The sequence below is a fragment of the Camelus ferus genome, chromosome 3 (genome assembly GCF_009834535.1).
Source record: "Camelus ferus isolate YT-003-E chromosome 3, BCGSAC_Cfer_1.0, whole genome shotgun sequence".
In the NCBI taxonomy this organism is placed as follows: Eukaryota; Metazoa; Chordata; class Mammalia; order Artiodactyla; family Camelidae; genus Camelus; species Camelus ferus.
Window position 1 is genome coordinate 100,015,272 of NC_045698.1, and position 22,166 is coordinate 100,037,437.

A 22,166-nucleotide genomic window follows, 5' to 3' on the forward strand; every position below is an offset into this window, starting at 1 on the left:
AGCATTCTTCCTTGTTTTCTTCCTGCCTGCCCGTGGCCGCCCCGCCCTTCCTCCCCACGGTGTTCTGACCTTCAGATGCATCTGCTTCTTTCTTGGCTTGCCAGGGAGTGATTTGTGTTCTCAGGGAGCTCCTCAGCCTGGGTTGGCCTAGTTTTAAGAGATGCCTACTTTCCCTGCCAGCATCTTGGGACTTTTTTGCCAAGAACCGTTCCATTAAAGTGACCGAACCAGGGAGGGACCGGAGACCCCTGTGTTCTTCTCCACAAGTGTCTTCCTCTTCTGCTGTCTAACGAAGGGCCTCGTACAAGCCATAACTACCTCGGGACCCACGTCATCCGAGCTCAGTTTGGGAGAGTGGTCCCGGAGCGGGAGCCTCTGGTATCCATGCATTTTTCAGAGCCCTAGACCTGAGAGCATCAGGTCGGCCCCGTCTGGTTCTTACACTGGCACCATTGCTTGGAGTGAACACTGGGATTGGTGAACTGAACAGTGGGGGTTGGATTTGTATACAGTGCCTGCCCCCCTACCCACCCCCTCATTATTCAGCACATGTGGAGCACAACACACTGCCAGGTACATGGAGAGGAAACAAACAGCCCAAACCAAGAGAATAACAAAATGTGCCCCCCTAACCTCAAGGGACAAATCTGGAAACTAGAAAAGGGAAGAGCGCAGGGTCATGGGTGCTTTTATTCCAAGAGGCTGTGTTGATCTGTGAAGCCAGAATCCCTGACCCCACTCTCCCCAGGATCTTATTAAAGCCAGACCTCGTTGCCAGTTATGCGTCATACTTCCCTCCTCTGGGAATTTGGACATAATGCCATTTCCCCTTCAATGAGGGAAACACGTCCGGGGGTAATTTGAATGATTAGCTTAATCTGCAGGAAGGCTGCACGTGGAATTAAGTTAAGCACATTTGGGCCAAGCGGCTGTGCCTGTCAGGCCACTTAAAGGTACCTTGGTGCTTTATACCCTTCCCAGAAGCTGAGGGTTCAGGAAGGATCATTGGCTTTTATTACTGTCGTAAATGAAAGCTTATTTTTTAAATTTGACAAGGGCCTCTGAGAGAGCTTTCTTTATAGATACCATGTGTGGGGTGTGTTTTTACCCCAACGCAAAACGTTGCCAGGGCTTTGTTCTCATGGCACTGGTGGAACGAGGCGACCCAGGGAAGTGGTTCAGGCGGAGATTTGTCCGCCGGGGGCCCAGGGCGTTCTGAGCACTCGGGCCTCACGCGGGCTTGAGTTGGAAGAGGAAATCCGGGTGCTCCTGTGCCACCCAGACAGTTCCATACCCCCCACCTCAGGCCAGTTTGTCATGTGAGTTGGACTGGGGGGAAATATTGTTGAGTCCGACACGGGGGCAGCTTCACTGACCACTCGGAGGGTCAGCAGCAGAGCTGACCCCCCAGGGCTGCAGATGTTCATGTGGGCTCCGCCCGCCGCTTCTTCCCCCACCTGCTTAGGCAAGTGGATTCCCACCAGTGTGAGATGGGCATGGCAGTGCTCGATGAGGAGTTAGAGAGGACCAGAACTGTTAGAGCACGTGTGATAAAAATACTAACTTCTAAAGCACATCAGTTATTTCATTGTTATAAACGAGTATTTACTGTTTCGAATTTACATTCTTTTGTGCTTTGAGATGGACTCGGGAACAAGTCTGCCAGCGACTGTGTTAGTAGAAGGGCTAAAAAGTGCAGCAAATTTGAAAGCCAGTTTATTTCAGTAATTTGTGTTTCTTACTCTTTTTCTTGCTAGATTTGTCTTCAGCGAAGCGGAAATTTGCAGATTCCCTCAATGAATTTAAATTTCAGTGCATAGGAGACGCAGAAACAGATGATGAAATGTGTATAGGTAAGTTGTAACCATGTGCAAGATTTTAAAAAAGTGCACCATTTACCACAACTTTGTGTCCTCGCTGAGCCTTTCCCCTGCGATAGGATGTATGTAAGTGTCATAAATGAAGAAGTCCATAGTAACAGTGGAGGGGGCTCTCCTGGCCTCCTACTCAGAGTCCTGGGGTTGCCTCTGCCACCCTCCAGCCTGCAGGAGAAAGCTTGAAGGCTTGCACTGAGGCCCTTCTCTCCACCCTTCTGTAGCATTCTGCTTCTGGCTGGTTTTGTAGCATTCTCTCCCCCAACCACAGTACTTTAGAATAGAACACATGCAGAACATGAGTACATGGGGGATGGTGAGGGGAAGAATTAGATCAGAGGTTGCAAGTGATAGCTTGTGGGCTGAGGTCCTCGTGAGCTGTGTTTTCTTTGGCACTCATTTTTTTTTTTTTCATTGCATTAACACATACATTGAACTTATGGAAAGTTCCAGGTTTCCAGGTTCTTTGCAAATTGGGGAGTCTGATCAGCTGCCCCCACATTCTTGCCTGGCAACAGCTTGGCTGGAGCTTGTGGCCACTGCTGCCTTAGGATGGGAGAGGAGCTCAGGGTCCAGCTCACCAGGGCCCCACCTCTTCCTTTGCCTCCTTAACAAGAGGCTGAGAGTGGGGTCACCATTCATCACCTCACTGTGCTGCGTCACCCTTCACCATCCCCTGTCTCTTCTGTGGGCAACATTGAGCACAGAGGATTTGCAACAGTCAGGACAGCTGTTTTTGCCAGGGCCTAGTCACTGCACCTTATTCTTCTTCCATTGGGCATCTTGGTTGACTCCATTATTAAAAGAGCAAGAGTTGAGAAAGTTACACTGAACTAATGACGTCAGCAAATTAATGATGCCTGTGGAGTCCCTGTTGCCATGCAGAGTGTCAGGATCAGGTGACCGGGAGACAGCTGTAACTCCTCAACATACGGATGCTTTTCCCAACATGACAGGAATGTCTCGAGTGTCCTCAGGGCTCTTGCACTTGATGCCCATTGCCCTTGGGAATGATTCTGGTGAAGGAGTCTGTCCACGTGTGGCTGCTTTGCTGCCAGCTATGGTGCAGTAATAAAGGGCTTGAGGATGCAGGGAGGAGGAACCCAAGGAGAAGCCAGAGGGGTGGCTTCCCATGCCAGCAACGTTGTTGGTTTAACGTGGGTGCCAAGAAAAGGCTGGGTTCTGACGCAGCCCCACAACAAAGGTTGAGGAGGTCGAATCCTGGTCAGGAAATTCTTCATCTCCTAAGAGGAACTCTACCCGGTCCGGCCCTGAGCCTGGGAGCCGGCCAACATCCCATCAGTCCTGGGTATTCTCAGCAACAGGCAGATCTTTTCCTTGAAGGAAGCCCTTCCCTAGCTAGAGCGCCCGGTGGATTATCCTGCATTCCTGGGTCTTCCTTCATGGTTAATGATTAAAAGCTAAGGGAAGCTTTGCAAAGGGTTGTCTTTAGGTTTCTGCATAAGCCCAGGGGTTCCAGTCCATAAGGTAATAGCTGTATCTGGACGGGTTCCCAAAAGTCTGTTACTCTTCCTTCCACCTCATGGCCCCTTTCTCTTTTCCAGCAAGGTCTTTGCAGGAATTTGCTACTGTCCTCAGGAATCTTGAAGATGAGCGGATACGGATGGTGAGTATGGCTGGGCTGGCTGCCCTGGGTCCTGGACAGCGCGGTTGCCTCAAGGCAGCACAGGATTTGTTGTCAGAAGAACAGGGTTTGAGTCCAGACTCTGCCACTTGCAGCTTTGGGCTCTTGAGCAAGCCTCATCTGGTCATCCTGGCAGGGTCTCACGTACATGTTAAAGGGTTACCCTGGATAACTTTAGAACCACATTGGTGTCCCCTTGAAGATTCACAATAGGGTGTATGTATAAAGTGTATGACTTAGGGTGGGTCCTTGGAGTTGCTTACCTTTTGGGAGCCTCAAATTCCCTGCTGGCAGGTTGGGAATGAAGGAGCCCCACTCGGCTCCCCTTCTCCTCACCTTATTAAACCCATCCAAGAGCACGTCTCCGTTTTTCATTCCAAAGCACCTAACACAGTGCCTGCCATGTTAGTGGGCACTCACTTAGTAAATGATGGTAACTACACGAAGTTCTTCAGAGAGGCACTGCGCACATTCAAGACCCAAATAATGATCTCCAGGTTCTTAAGATATGTCTTTGTACTAAATGTGGTTCAGCAATGACAGGTGAAGGATTTTGCATCCACAGGAAGTTCTTTTGCATCTTCAAAGCTTCATGCTGACTTGTCCTGAGGTGGGCTTGTCTCTAGGCAGCGGTGCTCCAGAGGCGTAGGGAAGAGTCCGTCAGTGAGCATTTTTCTTCTCCCATACTAACAGCCGGTAGTTTCAGGACTAAGTCTGCTGCCTAAGTCTGCCCGGGCTGCCATAACAAAACACCTTGGACTGGGGGGCTTAAACAACCAACATTTATTTTTCACGGTTGCTGATCTGGTTCCTGGTGAGGGCCCTCTTCCTGGCTTGCAGACTGCCACCTCCTTGCTGTTTCCTCCCAGGGCAGAGAGAGGGTCAGGGAGCTCTCCTCTCTCTTCTTGTAAGGGCACCAGTCCCGTCATGAGGATTCCACCCTTATGACCTAATTATCCTATTGAGGGTGCTAAAAGATATGCTGAGGCGTGTTAAATTTTGATTCGAATTGGGCAGCAGCCCTGACCTAGAAGTGTGGTTAGGAGCACTCCACCAACAGGAGTCAGCGCAGAGGCTTTTTACATAGCAGCCGTGGGAGCAAAGCAAGGAAACAATCTGATCAGAGAGAGCCTAAGCGGTTGCCTTATTTGGGAAAGTCTAGTTGTTTGTGATTGGTTGTCAGGTTTCAACATCTTGACCGTGCGTGATTTACAGCCTTCGGCTTTGTTTTGCTTAGATAGGCTGCTAAGCCATTAGAGCCACCTCAACCTCATGGCCTCCTTGTTTAATTTAACAGGGGTTAGGGCTTTAGTATATGAATTTTGGAGGGGATGCCATTCAGTCCTTAGCCTCGACCAAGACATTCAGCCATGTGCCATCTAACTCTCATGATGACTCTGAAGTGGTGCCTGTATCATCCCCATCGTCCAGATGAAGACACTTGGGTTTACAGCTGTTGAGTAACATACCCAGGATCACACGGTTAATAAGTGGCACAGCCTGAATTCAAACCCAAATGTGTGTGATATGCAAAGAATGTGGGCGTTTCTTTAAAAGTCCAACCGGAGCAGAAGCCTCTCCCCTTCCTCCTCGCAGAGGGAGACACCGTGTGCCTTGGTTGCTCACTGCTGGGTGCTTGAATCAGAATCAGGAGGGTGGCTGTGGCGGCAGCAGCAGGGCTGGTGGTGGGCAGAGGCAGAGGAAGGCTTGTGTGTTTGTGCACGTGCTGGTGCCTAAGAAAGGGAAATGATTCTTTCGAGTCTGATTCTTGGCGGAGTTATTATTTGAGGGTGGTGGGGTGTGGTGAGCAAATCACCAAGAATACCATGAAGATTGCTATGGTCTGGGTGAGGGAACAATGACTGGATTGTACTTTTCAGCTTGCCTCTGCGATTTTATTATTAACGTCAGTGAATCGGATTTCTACTCTCTGCATCTGAGTATCTGGCCTTCGCAAGCCCCTTCCCTACCTCCTCACCCTGTGACAGCTTCATCGTCAATTCAGCTCAGCCCTGAACAGTTGCACCTTCTTTGGGAAGCCTTCCCTGACTCCCTGAGATATTTGACCATTCTTTGTATTTTCTGAACGTCCAATTCAAGCCTCTTAAGTCAATTCAAGACTTATATGAATGACTTAAAAGGCTTGAATTGATTCTGCATTGATCACACTGTGTCCTGATAATCACTTCATGTATCTGTGTCCCATGGGAAGTATGAGTTCTTGAAGGGCAGGGAACGGGCTGCTGTGCGCGCAGTATCAGCACAGTGCTTGGAACTAAGTGGAAGTTACAAAGTCCAAGAAACTTAGTTCCAGATGGACTTCATTCCTCTCCGTCTGCAGCCTCTCGTTTGACAGGCGAAGTGAAGTCTCATGAAGGCTGATAGCATGCAGTTGCAGGACTGGAGCAAGGGCTTGGGTGTCCGGATTCCCAGGTGGGCAGTTAGCGCTTTTGTGTATTTAGCATCTGGCTAGGGCTGGATTCTCACCCTTGGATGCCCATTGTAACGACCTGGGGAGTTTATAAAATACCGATGCCTGGGATGTAAGTATAGAGGTTCTGATTCATTGGTCTGGAGTGTAGCCTGGATGCTGGGATTTCTAAAAGCTTCCCAGGTGAGCCTAACCTTCAGCTGATGTTGAGAGCCCCTGGCTTAGAGGCTCAGCACACTACTGTGAGTTTCAGACTCACACTTGATTTGTAGAAAAGAAGGAAGTAAGTGAACCAGTTAAGCAACATCAAATAACAATAAAAATCAAACAAGTTGAACGACTTTGCAACACTTGAGTGTTAAAATGCTCTTTTCTAGAATAAGGGCTCTCAAAATTATGAAAAAGGTGAAAGGCAACAAATTTGGAAACCCACCTGCCACCCTCTACCCCTCATATGTCCAGTTAGTTCTTTGCTGTGTCCATCTCTGGCTTCTGGCATTTACTCTGCTGGTTTCATTGCGATGGATAGACATGTGACTTGGAAAAATAATGCTTTGTTGCGACGAGATTCCTGAAATAATTAGTTGAGCGACAAGTGAGCAATGAATGACTTAAAAGGAAAGATTGTAAAATATTGTGCTGCCTTAGGAAAGACCATAGAGTCTTAGAGCTGGAACAATCCAGCCCACTCATTTTGCAGATGAGGAAATTAGGGCCCAGAGAGGTTAAATGTTTTGCCCATGGTTACACAGTTGGCAGCCAATCAAGAAATCATTCTTTCATTCATTTGGTTGTTGAAAAATGTTTGAGTGCTTCTTTGTTTCAGCTCTCTTCTGTATTTTGGGGATAGTGGTAGACAAGTGAGCATTTTCAAGTGAGTAGGGTGTGTGCTGTGTGTGTGTGTGTGTGTGTGTGTGTGTGTGTGTGTATGCACGCATGTTGTAATGGTGAACCAGAAAACTTCAGCTGGCTTACATCTTCTGAAGAAAACACTTGGTGGGGTGGTGGAAAGTTTGTCTGGAGTCCATTGGTGGTCAGAGAAGCCCCCCCCCCCCCACCAAAATGGTGACCTTTAAGCTGAGACCTCGGTTACCGTAAATAATAAGTTGTCCATACGAGGATTTGGGAACAGCATCTGAGGGAACAGCTAAATGCAGAGGCTTGGCAGTGGGCCAGATCTGGTCTGTTTGAGGTGCCTTCAGATGACGGGGTAGTTGGGGGCAGGACCTGAGGGGCTGAGTGCTGTGAGATGAAGTTGAAAGGCAGCCAGTGGCAGGAGGCACGATATCCTGAGCCCAGACGAGAGCTGGCCAGGCTACACAGAACCAGGCCTTGGTGGCTTTCACATCACCAAAGGTGAGGTTTTTTTTTGTTTTTTTTTTTGGTGGGGGTGGGAGAGTGGGGTTTGTTTAATTTAGACTCAGTGTTGAGCTACTTTAAATTTGTCTACTTAAATATAACTTGGGTGAATGAGCATTTACAGGATGTCACCTGAAACTCGAAATTTAGCCCCTACTCTGTCACTAGTTCCACTCTGCCTTCCGTGTGGTTGCTTACATTTTTAGAGGGCCTCGTTTTTATTTTTAAAGAATGCTATCTTAATCACGCACAGGAAGAGTATCATTTGAACCGATGACTCGATTTTGATTTGGTGCGCTGCTGGCTCAAGGGCTGTGAACAGTTGACACGTGCACCATGCTGCTGACTCTGATCTTATACTGGGGTGCGGGGAGGCCTTCTGTGGCCAGGGCTGCCCTGACTCTCTATTGATCCTGCTTTTGTGTCGTCCCCCCCCCCCCAACCCCGCCCCGCATTTCCTCTCCAGATTGAGAATGCCAGCGAAGTGCTCATCACTCCCTTGGAGAAGTTTCGAAAGGAGCAGATTGGCGCTGCCAAGGTGAGAATTTCGCAAGCCTTGTTTTTGGATTTTAGGGCAGGAGGTTTGGAAAACATACCGTCTTCTTCAGAAAACCTTCAGAATATCCAAGCCCATCATCTTCAGAGAATCTTGGGTAGATAAGCTTAGAGCCCAGCCCATCTGTTCTTCACAAGGGTCTGAAGTAAGGCTGAGGGTCAACCCCAGAGCAGTCATTCTAGTGTTTTGACATCTGATCGTGTTGTGCTAGTTCATAAATCATCCAAGGGTAGAAAGCACACCTCCTTTGTGGGAGTAGATACCCGTGTGCTTGGGCAATGTGAAACTATTTTGATTGTGGAGGTCTAGGACTCAGAGCCTAGGACAGGGGTTGCAAATTGGGTCCTGCGGGCATGGGGACCCTCCTCTTAGCCCACTTTTGCTGAGTGTGAAAATGAGCCCTCTGTGGTTAGATTTTTAAATTTTTTCAAGAGAAACTGAAAAGTCGGAGTTTTATAGGAAATCTCCTGATTTAAAAAAAAAATATGCTGGCAAATAATTTAAAAATACATATTACATGTTGTGCAGGTCAAAAAGCGGTACTGCCTCAACCCAGAGGCCAGCATTTGTTACCACTGACCTGGAGGGGCTGTAGCTGAAACGTGGCTGATTCTAACCGGTTACAGAAAAACCAGGAAGAGAATTTTATTCATTTTTCAAAGATGGATTCTCTGGGGTCCCCTGCCCTGTGATAAATCACTAGGAAACTCTAGCCAGGGTGACCTTCAGTAGCGTGTTAGAGGCCACCTACAGGGAAGATGTTTTCATTGGAATCAATGAAGGCAAAAGGACTTTCAAGATTTTCTTCCTGTCTCCCCACTCTCCCCACCCCCGGAACCGTGAGTCATTCGGCCGCGGGCCCCTTGCTCCACCTGCAGGGCGTTTTGGGCAACGTCCCCCTTTTACTTGTTGAGAAGGTAAGGGTTTTACTCAGTGGTGAAATGGCCTTGAGGGGTGCCTGCCTGTAGGTGGGAAAAACTGGCTGAAATGTAGCAAAGTGGGGTCTCCCCCCAACCCCCAACCAAGTTCATCTGCTTTCTGAAAACGAATACGATGAAGGTGTGAAGGAGATCTTCTTCAGTTCAGTCAGAGGTTTTCAGAGGGACGGAGGGACCCCGGCAAGGGTTCTTCTTCCAGTTTTATAGCACTTAACTACCAATTTTACAGTTTCCATTTATGAGTAAATTGGAGCTCTTTGGTCTTGTATCAAAGCTTAAGGAATATATAATTCAAAGGAAGTCTTATTCCGTTAAGATTTTGTCCAAGACTTTGAACAAATCCAGTGATAGATGAGAAAATGCCCTGAGTGCCCCTCCCTGAGTTCTCGCCGCCGGCGCAGACCGAAAGAACATCTTCTCCTTAGTGGCCTTGGGGCCAGTGCCTCCCACTCCTGCGCGCGCACACACGCCGGTGGCTGGAGGATCTGAAGAGGCAGCGGCCTAGCAGGCCCAGTGATTGAGTCATCTTTCCAGGAGTCAGCTGCCTCTGAGCACAGATGCCTCTCACTCCGGCCTCTTCCCTGGGCGCTGATTTGAGGGTAACCACGGTTACCACGGAGGAGGAGCTGAAGTCTGATTTGGCTCCTTTTGGGTTAATACCAGTGATTGTAATGACAGGAGTGGGTACTTTTCTGGGGGCTAGAGATGGTGAGAAATACAAGAATAAAGAAGTTCGAATAAAATCATCACTCAGCAGGACAGGTTTCCCTTCTGTCCTCTCATTCCCATTGAAGAATGAACGGTGTGATGACGTTGGGGATGATTTCTCATTTTTTCTTGTTTTCAGTACACCTGTTCCTCCCCACCCCATCCCCTGACACCCGTACTGTGATATCACAGCCTTACGTACATTTAAGAGAAAACAAACAGCAGCCTCTTCACTAGGCGACCTAGGGAGCGGACTCTACAACACCTAGGAGCCAGCAAGAGCTCTGTGGTGGCCAAGTGGCAGTCTCTGAACTTTGCCCCTGTGCTGCTAAAATTACCCTTCCTCCTCCCCTCTGCGCTGGTGCTGCTTCGGTTGCTATAACAACCTGTTGCTACTCGCAGGAAGCAGAAGTTAAGAGTTCTGGGGGCGAGGAGCATTCTTGTGCTAATGTGGCTGCTCTGGGGTAGGGTGGACCCTGGAGCTTGGCGTAGCCGTGGCCCTGTGTTTAAACTTCTGAGTTTGGGGGAGTTTATTTTTCCCGCAGCTGAAGCTGGGATCTGCAGTGAAAGAGGAACAGACACGGCAGACGGTGGTTAAGAGCGGGCCGTAGGGCTAGGCTGCTTGAGTCCAGATCCCACTCGGGCCGCTTGTCTGTTAACTCGGGGAGGTTACTGATGCTCTCTGTGCCTGTTTCCTGAGCTAAGAAATGGGGTTAATGGTAGCGCTTACCCTACAGTTATGAGGAAGAAATGAGTGAGCTCATCTAAAGTGCTTAGAACGTGGTCTGTCGTAAAGTCATTTGATGTTAGCCATTCTCTCCGATACACACAGCTCATTCATTGAAAAGCAGGTGAGCACCTGTTGTGCGCCTGCTGCGTGCCTGCTGCGCGCCTGCTGCGCGCTGTGTGCCGTGTGCAGTGGCGAGTAAATGCAGGTGTGGCTGCTGTGCTGGCGGTGTGCGGTGGTGGGGAAAGGCACCAGACAAGCCCGTAATATCAAATGGTGCCGGGTGCTCTGAAGGGCCACCTTCATGGGACTTGGGGCATGGAAAGCCAGTGGTGTTCTTAACGAGAAGGAGGTGGGTTTAGGTGATGGACCTCATCGCCGCCATCCCCACCGTGGCTGCCGCCGCCATCATCGTCAGGGAATTTCACTGAGCACTCTCCCTGTGGCAGGCGCCCTGCCCAGCACGGCTGGGGTGTTTCTCATTTAGTCCTGACAGTCTGGCGAGGGGCTGGGTGTTGTTCTCCTTATTTTGTTAGGCAGTCTCTGAGCTGAAAGGGGAAGCTTGAGCTGTGATCTCGTCTGGTCATCCTCAGATGAGGGAACCAGAGTCCTGGGGATGGGCAATGGCTTGTGTAGAGTCCGGAGTAATTTCCAGGATCCAGACTCTGTTCTTGATTCACTGCATCACCCACAGTGGATGCCCTGGAAGGCGAACACCATCTCGGTACCTAAGTGAGAGAGTAGTACTTCCTGTCTTAAGAACATTGTCTGAATCCCAGCAGAGTTCTTCCCCCAGAGGTCTGGTTGCTGTTTTCTCAGGACGGAAGCGGCTTGCCATTCTTCTGAGCTCCAGCTGTCCTCTTGAACACAGAACGTGGAAAGTCACAGAATGCCAGTGACTCATACTCATGTTGCCTGGCCTGTTGTCACCTCTGGCCAGCTGCACTGTGCTGGCACAGGGTTCTGTTTTGGGGGGTTGCTGACAAGGGTGGTGGAGAGGCTGTGCGGGCGTTAATTAGAGTCGGAACCCCAGCTCCAAGCCACTGATTTCTGTGAAGGAAGAGAGCTTGCTTGAGTCAGGTGTCTTGCCTGTATCTCTCCTCCTCTGAAGAAGTCACGTCTCCTCCGGCTTCATCTTCACTTGCTTCTGCGTGTTTAATTGTTCATGTATGTAAGCCCTTCAAGCAAAACTGAGATTTGTAGAGATGGTTACATGTCAGCTGAAATGGATGTCTGACGACTCTGCCCACTCTGTGAGGCTTGGAATCCGGCTGATGGCCAGATGAACAGTGTTCTGACATCACGGGAGCTTCAGGTGACGGCTTCTCGGTGATTCCTCCACACTTGGGCTCGGTGTAGTCTGCCCAGAGCACCTGCCCTCTGCCTCCTGCTCTGGGAGGCTCCACTCTTACCCCAACTCCTCCCCTCCACACGGAGGCCTCCCTGGGGCCCGTCTGCAGAGCCTCTGTGACTGCGCCCTGTTCGTTCCCTTCCAGCTCCTGCAGCGGGCTGGGGCCGGCTGGCTGCTTACTCGTTCAGTGTGTTTCTCCTTCTGCTGAAGCATCCCTGCCACGAGGGTGGGGACCACTTTTGCCTTCCCCTCCCAGTGCCTAAAGGATCCTAAGAGAGTGGTTGCTGCTTAGCTCTTCGTTAGATGAAGAGATGCCTCTGAGCTTCCTGATCTGGCCGTGGTTGTTCTCTTGTAGGCTGTGGAGTTGCAGGAAAGTCTCTCCTTTGGGCTCCACATGAGTGAGAGTGAGAATGCTGCACCCAGTTATTAATCTGGTCCTGTGTATCAGCCCAGGGCGGACCTTCCTCCAGCCCCCTTGCCCGCCATCTCCACGGGACTGTGGAGGGAAGAGAGATGGCCTGTGACAGTGTGTCCAGGGTGCCTGAGAATGTGGGCTTGCAGGCAGCTTGTCCTGGGCTCAAACTCCAACCCTGCCACTCTCCTCCTCCTCCTGCGTCTAAGTTTCCTTCTCTGTAAGATAGGGGCTAGAAATAGAAGCTCAGTGGCTTGGTCGGGGAGCAGGGAGTATGAAGTGTAATATGATAGATTATTTTTCACTTTGAAAGCAGTAATTTAGGATAATAAAGCATTTCCCAAAAGGAGGGAACAAATCCCCCATTATTCCATTTCTTTAACTCAGGTATTCTCATTCAACTGTCTTCCCATCTAATCGTTGTCCATAGGTAGCCACAGTCTTGGTAGGATGCACCAAGTTTGTATCATGCTAGTACTACTTTTCATCATATCGTATCTTTCCATATGACCACCTAGTCTTGTGCTGGTTATATTTATTGGGTGTCCTGTACTTAGTTATCTCAAAACTTATTCTTGGGCATCAGTGTTCCTGCTGCTTCCTTCCTTTTTTTTTTTTTTTTAACCCCCCTATTATAAATGATGCCTCAGTGAACGTATTTGGAAAGATAATATCCTCTTTGTTTTGGAATATTCCAATATTCCTCAGCTTAAAGACCCATATGTGATATTCTTGTGTCAAGGATATTTCGCTCTACAGATTAAGAAGTGCTTTTTGAACATGGTTGCAGCTGGATCTACCCTTCGTCTAGATTTGTCCTATTTGAGCTGTAAGTAGGTCTTCCTGTTTGGGGATTAGCGTCACAGGTAACTTCCCTTCTTCCTTGGACTTTGAGCATTCTTGTGAGTTAGAAATTAGACATTTTGGTTTCACAGTGGAAGTTTTTAGTAGGTGGAGTCCTGGCTTTGCCACTGTGAAATACTGGTATTTCCCTCGTTTCTGGCATTGTAGGGGCAGCTCTGTGATACACACCAGGACACCATTGGGCTGTTGAATGGTGGTTGCTTGATTTCATGGGCGTTATTTGAAGCGTAGGACTGGCTGGTCCACTGCTCTCCTGGGTCTGAGGGGTTGATGAAGCTACAAGGGTGAACTGGAAGAGCTTGACCAAGGTTGCTGTTGTTCTTGCAACATTTTATTCTTTTTCCCTTTTCTGCTCCTCTTTTTGCCAGGAAGCCAAAAAGAAGTATGACAAGGAGACAGAGAAGTATTGTGGCATCCTAGAAAAGCACTTGAATTTGTCTTCCAAAAAGAAAGAATCTCAGCTTCAGGAGGTAAGAAACTTTACTAGTATCCTGAATAAAGTATTTAATTAAAAAAAATTTATTGAAGTATTTACGTACAATGTTAGTTTCTAAGGTACAGCATAGTGATTCAGTTATACATTTATATATATATTCTGTTCATTATAGATTATTACAAGATATTGAATATAGTTCCCTGTGTTATACAGTAGGGTGTTGTTTTTATCTATTTTGTATATAGTAGTTTGTATCTGCAAATCCAAATTCCTAATTTACCCCTCCCCCACCCTTTCCCATTTTTGTTTTCTATGTCTGTGAGTCTGTTTCTGTTTTGTAAATAAGTTCATTTTTATTATTTTTTAGATTCCATATATAAGTGATATCCTGTGATATTTGTCTTTCTCAGTCTGATTTACTTCACTTAGTATAATAATCTCATTCATGTTGTTGCGAATGGCATTATTTTATTCTTTTTTATGGCTGAGTAGTATTCCATTGTATATATACACAACATCTTCTTTATCCAGTCATCTGTCAGTGGACACTTAGGTTGCCTCTGTGTCTTGGCTATTGTAAATAGTGCTACTACGAATGTAAGTGTTTAATTTTCACATGATGCTGTGGATATGTGCTGGTTACTCTTTGCCAGGAAATCCTATGATAGGAAGAGGCCTGGAGACCAGGAGCTTCATTCTGATCCCTCATCCTGTGCTTGCTGCCCGTATTGCCTTTGTACCTTCCCACCGTAGCACACCCTGTGTGGCTGTGCAGCCTGTCAGTGGCGAGGGACATCCAGCTGGTCAAGATCCCCCACCTCCTTGTTGGGCAGCCCTCATCACTAGGTTGTGTTTCTTCCTTTCAAACTGAGATCAGTTTTCCTGTGTCTTTCACCCTTGACCTTGATTCTGAACTCTCTTACCTTGCCTTTCGACTTCCTCCTTATATCAGTGATTTGAAGTGTTAGTGTCTGAAACAGTTTGGTCATCCTTCCTTAATGTGAAAAGAAAAAACCAATTATTCCACCCAGTACTTGATGTTAGTTTTTTTTTTTTTTTTAATTGTCACTCATATATTTTGTGCTTTGGTAACCTTGTTTCAAAAAAGTAAATTTTCTGTGTCTGCCCCAGGTCTTTTTTGGACTTGCGTGGGGTCTTTTTAAGAGCACTTCACTTGGAAAGAAAAGGCAGCTTTACAGCCGTGGGGCTGTGCTCATTTGAACTTAGATCATGGAGGTTTGCGTGGCAAGGGGGTTTATGTTTGGGGGAGACATGGCAGTTTTCTAGTGGAACTCCAAATTCGACTATACAAATACCATCTTATTTACTCTTTAAAGGTTTGCTTGAACTGTCTCAGGTTTGTGCTAAAGAGAGGCCATGGCTTCCAAGTTAGCCCTCATTCTTTACTTTCTTTTCTTTTTGAGCAGATTCCATGCCAGTACCTCTATGAGGTGAAAGTTCATATGAAGATGGTAGGGTCCAAGGTTGAAAGATGAAGATACTCAGGAGATGGTGGAGTCCAGTCCCCTCCCCACCGGGCTTTGTTACACACCCTCAGTTAGGAAGGTGTTGTTCTTAGAACTCTTTGCTTTGAAATGAGTGTTTGAACCAGTTGTTTGAGTGATGGATGTGGGCTTAGCAACACCTGTAGCCACAGCAAGTGTTTGTACTGGGCTTTGCAGATCAGTTCTTGGCCAACCAACCAATAGCAATTGAGTCTTTGGTGTGAGCTGTAGGAAGCAGAAACCACTGACCTTTCCTTGAAGATCTTGTGTCTGAGGAGGGAGAAAGGCACCAGTTCAGGAGGAGGGGATTCTGGAAGTAGCACAGCTGCTCAGGTAAATCTTGCCAAATGTGACTGAGAAGGTTAAGGAGATGCTTATTTTCATTGGATGATTCGTAAAAGCCTCTTCCCAGCTCTACAAGGGGATGTGGGCATCAGGAGATACCCAGGGATATGTGGATTGTCCATGATAAATACGTAACTCCATTTAGAATCTGTCCCGATGCCCTCACTTATCAGTTGTCATTTTTCTAGCATCATTTGGCATTTGGGGTTTGGAAACTATAAGGAAGGTCGTTTTGGCTGCAGCTCACGATGACCAGATCTGGCCCACCTGCAGTTTCTAAGCAGTTAGATGACCACGCACCATAGTGCAGTTATTCACGGCTGAGCCAGTGTGTGATTGTTCTAGTGCCCCCCGGTGTTGGGAGGCCCTTAGTACAGCTCTCCTACAGGCCTGGTATCTCTGGAGGGAGGGCGCTTCTCCTCACGGTCTGCTCTCTCCATGCCTGGATACAATACTGCCCAGGTGGTCTGGGATGAGTCCAGCATTTTCTGTTAGGGCCATGCCACTATCATCTCCCCCTGAGATGGCAGTATAGGGACCAGAACACTGGACGGGCCAAGAGATAACTTCTTTTCAAGGCTTGCTCTGCTATGTGGTTGACTGTGTGACCTGGAACAAGTCCTTAGTCTCTCTGAGCTCCAGTTCCTTTGTTTTTGAAATACTCATAAAATGCCTGTCCTGCCTGCTTCATGTATGGAAGGCAAATTACAGCTGCTACTCAAGTAGAAAGTATTATCCTTGTAACTGGCCTGTTCCTCCCTGTCCTGTTCCCAGGGTGGGTGGCATTCTTCCTGGCTGCCTGTTCATGCTGCTGTAACAGAATACCGTAGACCAGGGAGCTTATAAATAACAAAAATTTGTTTCTCACTGTTCTGGATGTGGTGGAGTCCAGGATCAAGGTGCTGGCAGATTGGGTGTCTGGTGAGGCTCCTGGTTCGTAGATGGCTGTCTTCCAGCTGTGTCCTCACATGACAGAAGGTGTGAGGGAGCCCCTTGGTCTCTTTTTATAGGGACTCTACCCTCCTGACCTAATCACCGCCTAAAGGCCCCACCCCAAATGCCGTCACACTGGGGTAAGGGTTCAGCGTGTGAATGTGGTGGTCAGAGGGGCACACATTCTGTCTGTTGCGCTGACTTTGCCAGTATATATTTTTGTGGACATTTTTTCGTTGTGCTTTTTGCTTGCAGTCCCTGTCTTTTACCCATTACACACTTTCTAAGTTCTTTGGAGGAAAGGAGTGGCTGTAGGTCTCCTGGTCTGTTCTCAAGCGTTGCTTTTCATACCTGAGCTGAATTAAAATGAATGAAAATCTCATAGTAATAACAACAATAATGATAGTATTTTTACTAACAACAGCAACAATAATGGCTGCAAATATTTACTGAACGCGTATTGATGGACCAGGTATTATGCTAAGCGCTTTATATGGAGTCTACTCAAATCCCACGGCTACCCTATGATGTATTCACTCTTTTACATATGAGGAGACTGAGGCTCAGAGGTGATGGATAGCCTGCCCATAGCTGGTCAGCAAGGATTTGAACCCTGGCTCCTGGTGCTGGAGCCCTTCCCCTTACCCCAGAATGCTCTTCTCTCTCCATCTCTGGGGGAAGGGTGTTGCTGGGCTGCCCACCAGCCATTGTTATTCAGTGCGACTGTCAGGCAGATAGAATTAGAGAGTGGGAGGGACCTTGGTAATCTTCCAGTTAAACCTCTTAGAATGACCTTTGAAGGAACTGAGTTCCTTGCAGAGGTCAAGTGATAGCTCTAGGTCCTCCAGATATTTAATGATGATTTTCCTCACATTTATTACAAAATCAACTGTTAACAGTACTATTAAATACCTACTACACACTTAATGAAATCTCATTCCTTTGATGATCCAGAAATGTTCCCTGATTGTGGGCTTGAACTGAATACTTGTGAATTCTAGCCCATCCCTGGATCTCTGAAATTGAGTGAAAATTACAGGGCAGTGATGTGGAGTGTGACACTGCCATCTAGTGGATGACTTTTTAAAAGTCAGTATTGTCTTCAGTGGCTCAGAAACTTGCTTCTAAGACAGTAATCATTCGTTGGACAAATTATTCATTGGACGCTTCTGTGAAAGTCTGTTCTAGTGTTGTAGGGAGTGAAATGAATGATCAGAATTTACAGTCCAGGAGGTTATCTCTTTTCCAAGAAGCGCAGAATGGTTGGTGAATCTCAGACGAGCCGGTAGATTGACAGCTTCTCAAGCAACAGGGCAGCAGTGTGCCTACCCAGGGGGTTAGAATCTGGCTTCTGACGCCATCGCAGTGGGGGCTAAGGATGTGGTGAATTCTACGGCCCAGATAAGAGGGGCATTGGCAGGAGAAATGGACCATTCTACTTGGGATTTCTCCCTTTTCCTTTGGCAGTGCATTCCAATATGCTTTCTTTCTGAGTGCTAGGTCACTGGTGGCCACATAGAGATTATTTCATTTGTTCCTCAAGCATCAGTTGAATGCTTGCTATGGGCGAGGCCCCGTTCAGGATGTGGAATAGAAAAGTGAGATGAGGTCTTTGCTCTCATCAACTTTATATTCTGGTAGGCCATACACGAGAAGAGAGAGGAATAAATAAGAGTTTCACTTAGTGATAAGGAAATAAATTGGAAGATAAGATAGAGACTCCCTGTGGTGACTTAACTAAAATAATGTCAGTGAAGGCTTCTCTACTGAGGTAGCATTTGAATGGAGACCAGAAGGAAGAGAAGGAGCAAGCTGGGTGAAAAGCTAGGACAATATTCTTTAAATTGTAGGTGTGTCATCAGATCTGAGTTACTGGGTCATGAAATAGAGTAGAGTAGGTCAGAACAGAGTGAAAAATATGAAAGTGTGTTGCTCTTAATTATACATATATGTTTATGGGGTCATATTGTAAAAGGTATTTCTTACTGTGCATTAAAGTTTTAAAAAATCGAATATTTATCTAGAGGAAGAGGTTTTCAGACAGAAGGAACACCAAGTACAAAGGCTGCATGGCAAGGAAGAGTCTGGAGGGTTAGAGGGCGGGTGGGAGACTGAGTGGTTGGAATACAGGGAGACGTGGGAGGGAGGAGCAGAGGTGGGGGGTGGGCTGGTTCCCCATGGTCTTCAGACCATGGTAGAGGCTGGTGGGGGGGGGTGTTAAGGAGCTGTAAGAACACCGAATTTAGATGTTAGGGAAGGTGTTCTGGCTGCTGAGTGGAGACTGGACTGTGGGGCAGAGAATGAAAGCAGAGAGGCCAGTGAGGAGAGGATGGAACCACCTAGAGATGACGGGCTGGCTTAGGGTCAGAGCAGGGTGGCAGCCCCCCTGCTTAGATGTCCCCGATGAGAACAAGTGACACACACAGGACACTTCTGGTCTTCCAGTTGTTCACACCCTGTCACTCATTTTCTCTGCGAAACGGCTCTACTCAGAGCAAGGGTAGGTCAAGTCACCCCCAGGCTCCAGGCGTGGGAAGGAGACCGGAGAGGATGCGTGACCGGAGCAGGTCCCACCGGCTAGAAAGTGACGGACCTGTGACTCCCAGCCAGGTGGTTGCTCTGCTGGCTCCCGGACTCATGCTGGGCTCTGCTCTTCTTCTCGGAGGAGTTTCCTCCTGGCTCCTCCAGCCTGGCCTGACTGCGGGAAGCCCTTTGCAGCTCTTCAGAGTGACCCTTTTTTCCGTTGCAGTCTCACTTGGCGAGCCCACGCAGGGAAGATGTACGAGGGGCGGGGGGAGGTCAGGCAAGTTGATGCATCCCTTGGAGTAGGCGTGTGGGATCTGCACGACGAGGAAGCTTAGGGCTGCAGGGACTTACTGAACTTAGCTGGCCGGAGCCAGGTGGAAGGCGTGTCAGCCGCTGGTCCAGCAGCCACAGCTGGGGAGGGGGCAGCACTGTCTGAAACGTGGCCTCCAAGTAAAGCTCTGCTGCGCTCAGGTATCAGCTCCCCTGCCCAGAGGCTTAGAAAACAGCCCCGGGCTTAGCCCTTTACACTGGCTTTATTCTGCAGTCACGTAGGGGACTGCCTTCTGCCTGCTGATATGGAAGCTGTCCTGGGAGCAAGTTGCTAGCAGGAGACTTGAATAGATTCTTTGGATTCTTGCCCTTTTCCAGAGTTTGTCATTTTCTTTTCATTTTTGTGATTATTTAATTAATGCGCCCTTTTCTTCATTATGCTGTGACCTCCCTGAAGGAAGTTTCTTTTTGCTCATGACGGTCAATCAATGAATGATTTGGCAAGTCCTTAAGATGCCAGGTTAGCGGTACCGTATTTGGGATAATGCTGTAAAGGTCAGTCCCAGGTTTTTTCCGCAAGAATCTTGACAGAGGAACACTGAATTATTCCTTTGAGGGGCTTTGTCTTTGTAAGGGATGTCGTAGAACGATATTGAATACCTTCACTTCTAAAGAAAATGGTGTTTTGTTTCCTACTAGCAGGATACCCCTTTTTATTTTTAAAAATCACCTTTTTGTCATTGAAATATGCTTTCAGTGTAATTACCTGCTATGAAAGACTGAGTTGGCTTAGCCACGTTGTGGAAAGGGTGAGAGCCTTACGGTGATGGTTGTGGTGCTTAGCACAGCATCGCACATGCCGCTTCACACGTGCTCGGTTTCTCCCCTGGGTTCTAGATCCCAGATCAGTGGCTTAATTGTACCCCCGGGTGGGCCTCTCCAGGCCACACATCTGCACGGAGAGAGAAGTGAGGTTCCAAGGGAGCAATGTAATTACTTTGCTTGGGGTAAACTAATAGTTCATCCTTGTCTGAAGGGAGTATTTGGGACTCATGTGAAAATGTTCTTTTCTGAGGTCCCCTGCCCCCTAAACAGCTTGTTTCATTCATTAGGGAGGATGGAATGAAGATGGCCTGGTGTGTTTTCTTTTTCTCTTGAAAAATCTGTCTTCCAGGGAACCTAGGTCTGCCCCAGGGTGCGGGGAGGGGGTCGAGTCAAGTGGTTTAAGGATGAGCAAGGGTCTCGGAGGCAGATCGCCCAGGACAGAAGTCCCAGCTTTGCCTTATACCGACTGTCAGGTGCCTTCGTGTTAGCTGATTTCATTTTCATCTTGCGAAGTAGAAGCAAATATTATATCTTCTTCTTAGGAATTTAATGAGGATTAAGTAACTAAAATGAATGAAGCCTGAGTATTGACTGAGGTAACGAGTACAGATGTGAGTTTGATGGCTGGTCTAAAGTTGGCGCTCAGCTGACCACTATCATTATTCATATCTGTGTTTCGTGCTAGTTGATTTGCTTTTAAAACCCATCTCCAGGGATTTTTCTGGCCTCTGGCTGAATCCTCTCCTCAGATAGTGACTTGCTGCTTCTTTTAAATCCCATCTTGTTTGCAGGCAGACAGCCAGGTGGACCTGGTCCGGCAGCATTTCTATGAAGTATCCCTGGAGTATGTCTTCAAGGTGCAGGAAGTCCAGGAGAGAAAGATGTTTGAGTTCGTGGAGCCTGTAAGTAGATGCTCAGAGTTTCACTGGGTCCCGGATTCCATCCGCACCCCTCATTCCCACTCATGCCTAGATTATGAAATGCTCCAAGTTGTTGATAAAGAGGTTGACCAGCCCTGATGTGGTGCCTTCTGCTAATGACAGAGCTTTGTCCATTGGCTACCCTGGGCTCTTCCCAGCGCAACCACGGAGATGGGGAGATGGAGAGAGAGCCTTCGGCATTGGTTCCTTCCTGCACGTTGTGCTGCTTGGTTTCCATGTCCAGGCAGGGGAGGGGAGGAGTTTTCGTCTTGCCAAACAATAGTGATGACACCTTCCCGTTCCTCTTTCCTCCCCCAATTCCTCTCTCCCTCAGATCACCCCGACGGAGCAGTCACCCAAGGAGAACTTACTCTTTTTTTTTTTTAATGTCCTGTTTATTCACTTTTTGTCATTTTTTTTTTTTTTGGCAAATAGAGGCAGGTAATTAGGTTTATTTCTTTACTCTTAGAGGAGGTACTGGGGATTGAACCCAGGACCTCATGCATGCTAAGCACGCACTTTACCACTTGAGCTATACCCTCCCCCCTGAGACTTTTCTCTTTTTGCCTTCTAAGTTCCACGCCCTTCCTTATCCCAGTCGTATAAACTCCCAGTTTTCTCATCTGCAAAATGGGTATAATAATTCCACTTATAAAGATGATAGGATAACTGAGTTTATCGGGTAAGAGGCTTAGAATAGAGCTAACCTAGTTGGTACCCAGTTATTATATAATTGCTTTTTAACATCCAGTTAACAATTATTTTTTATTCTGAGGTCAAGGGATTTATCAGTTTCGGCCAACCAGGGTCTCCTCAAATGAGGAAATGAGTCAATGCCAATATAAACAGGGCCTACCTATTTTAATACAGTCTGGTAAATCTAAAAGTGTTTATTTTCTGAATACCATAGAAGATGTCAACAACCCAGCTGTTCTGTCTAAGGAGCTCACAGCCCTCATTGGGGGAGCCAAGTATCTAGTAAAGAGCTAGCCGAGGTAGCAGGCAGTTCAGTGCCGGGTTGGACAGAGTGGAGGTACCAGAGGGCTTTAAGAAGTAGAAAACCATTGTGGTTGGCAGATGTTTTTATGGTCATAAAATGAGGTATCTGGAGAGCTAATGAAAACAATTTCTGGTCTCATGTGAGAATGAAGAGAAAGGGAGAGGGGCTTGCCCAGAGTTAATTAAACATGTTGGAGGGGTTGGATGTTTAACCTTCACTTTTCCACAGAAATTCTTGTTTCTGAACACACCAGTTGATAGGAAGGTGAGTGACTTTAGGAGCTGTGGATCTGGAGAAGAGCTACTGATCATAAAAAGCTACTGACCAGATCAGTGGCTCTCAAAGTCTCAGAAATGCAAATTCTCAGGCTCCACCCCTAACCTGAAATTTGGGGGTGGTGCCTGGTCATCTCTGTTTTTGTAATCCTTCCGAGCGATTCCACTGCACATTAAAGTTTAAGCCACTGGCCTCGATGGTACAAAAGAAGAACATGAAGTAACAGTTGATGACGATATTAGCTGAAGCTGTGTCATGTTCTGTG

General features: G+C 47.6%; 1 protein-coding gene across 6 annotated transcripts in view; it reads left to right on the forward strand.

The window, feature by feature from the left end:
• ARHGAP26 (Rho GTPase activating protein 26) overlaps nt 1–22,166 on the forward strand; it is a 414,886-nt gene that overhangs the window by 103,337 nt on the left and 289,383 nt on the right. For all 6 annotated transcript variants that reach the window (XM_032476994.1, XM_032476996.1, XM_032476997.1 and 3 more), the window contains exons 2-6: nt 1,758–1,853; nt 3,440–3,501; nt 7,776–7,847; nt 13,234–13,335; nt 20,497–20,607. In XM_032476994.1, the coding sequence (XP_032332885.1) occupies nt 1,758–1,853; nt 3,440–3,501; nt 7,776–7,847; nt 13,234–13,335; nt 20,497–20,607 (443 nt within the window). The remainder of the gene's footprint in view (nt 1–1,757; nt 1,854–3,439; nt 3,502–7,775; nt 7,848–13,233; nt 13,336–20,496; nt 20,608–22,166) is intronic.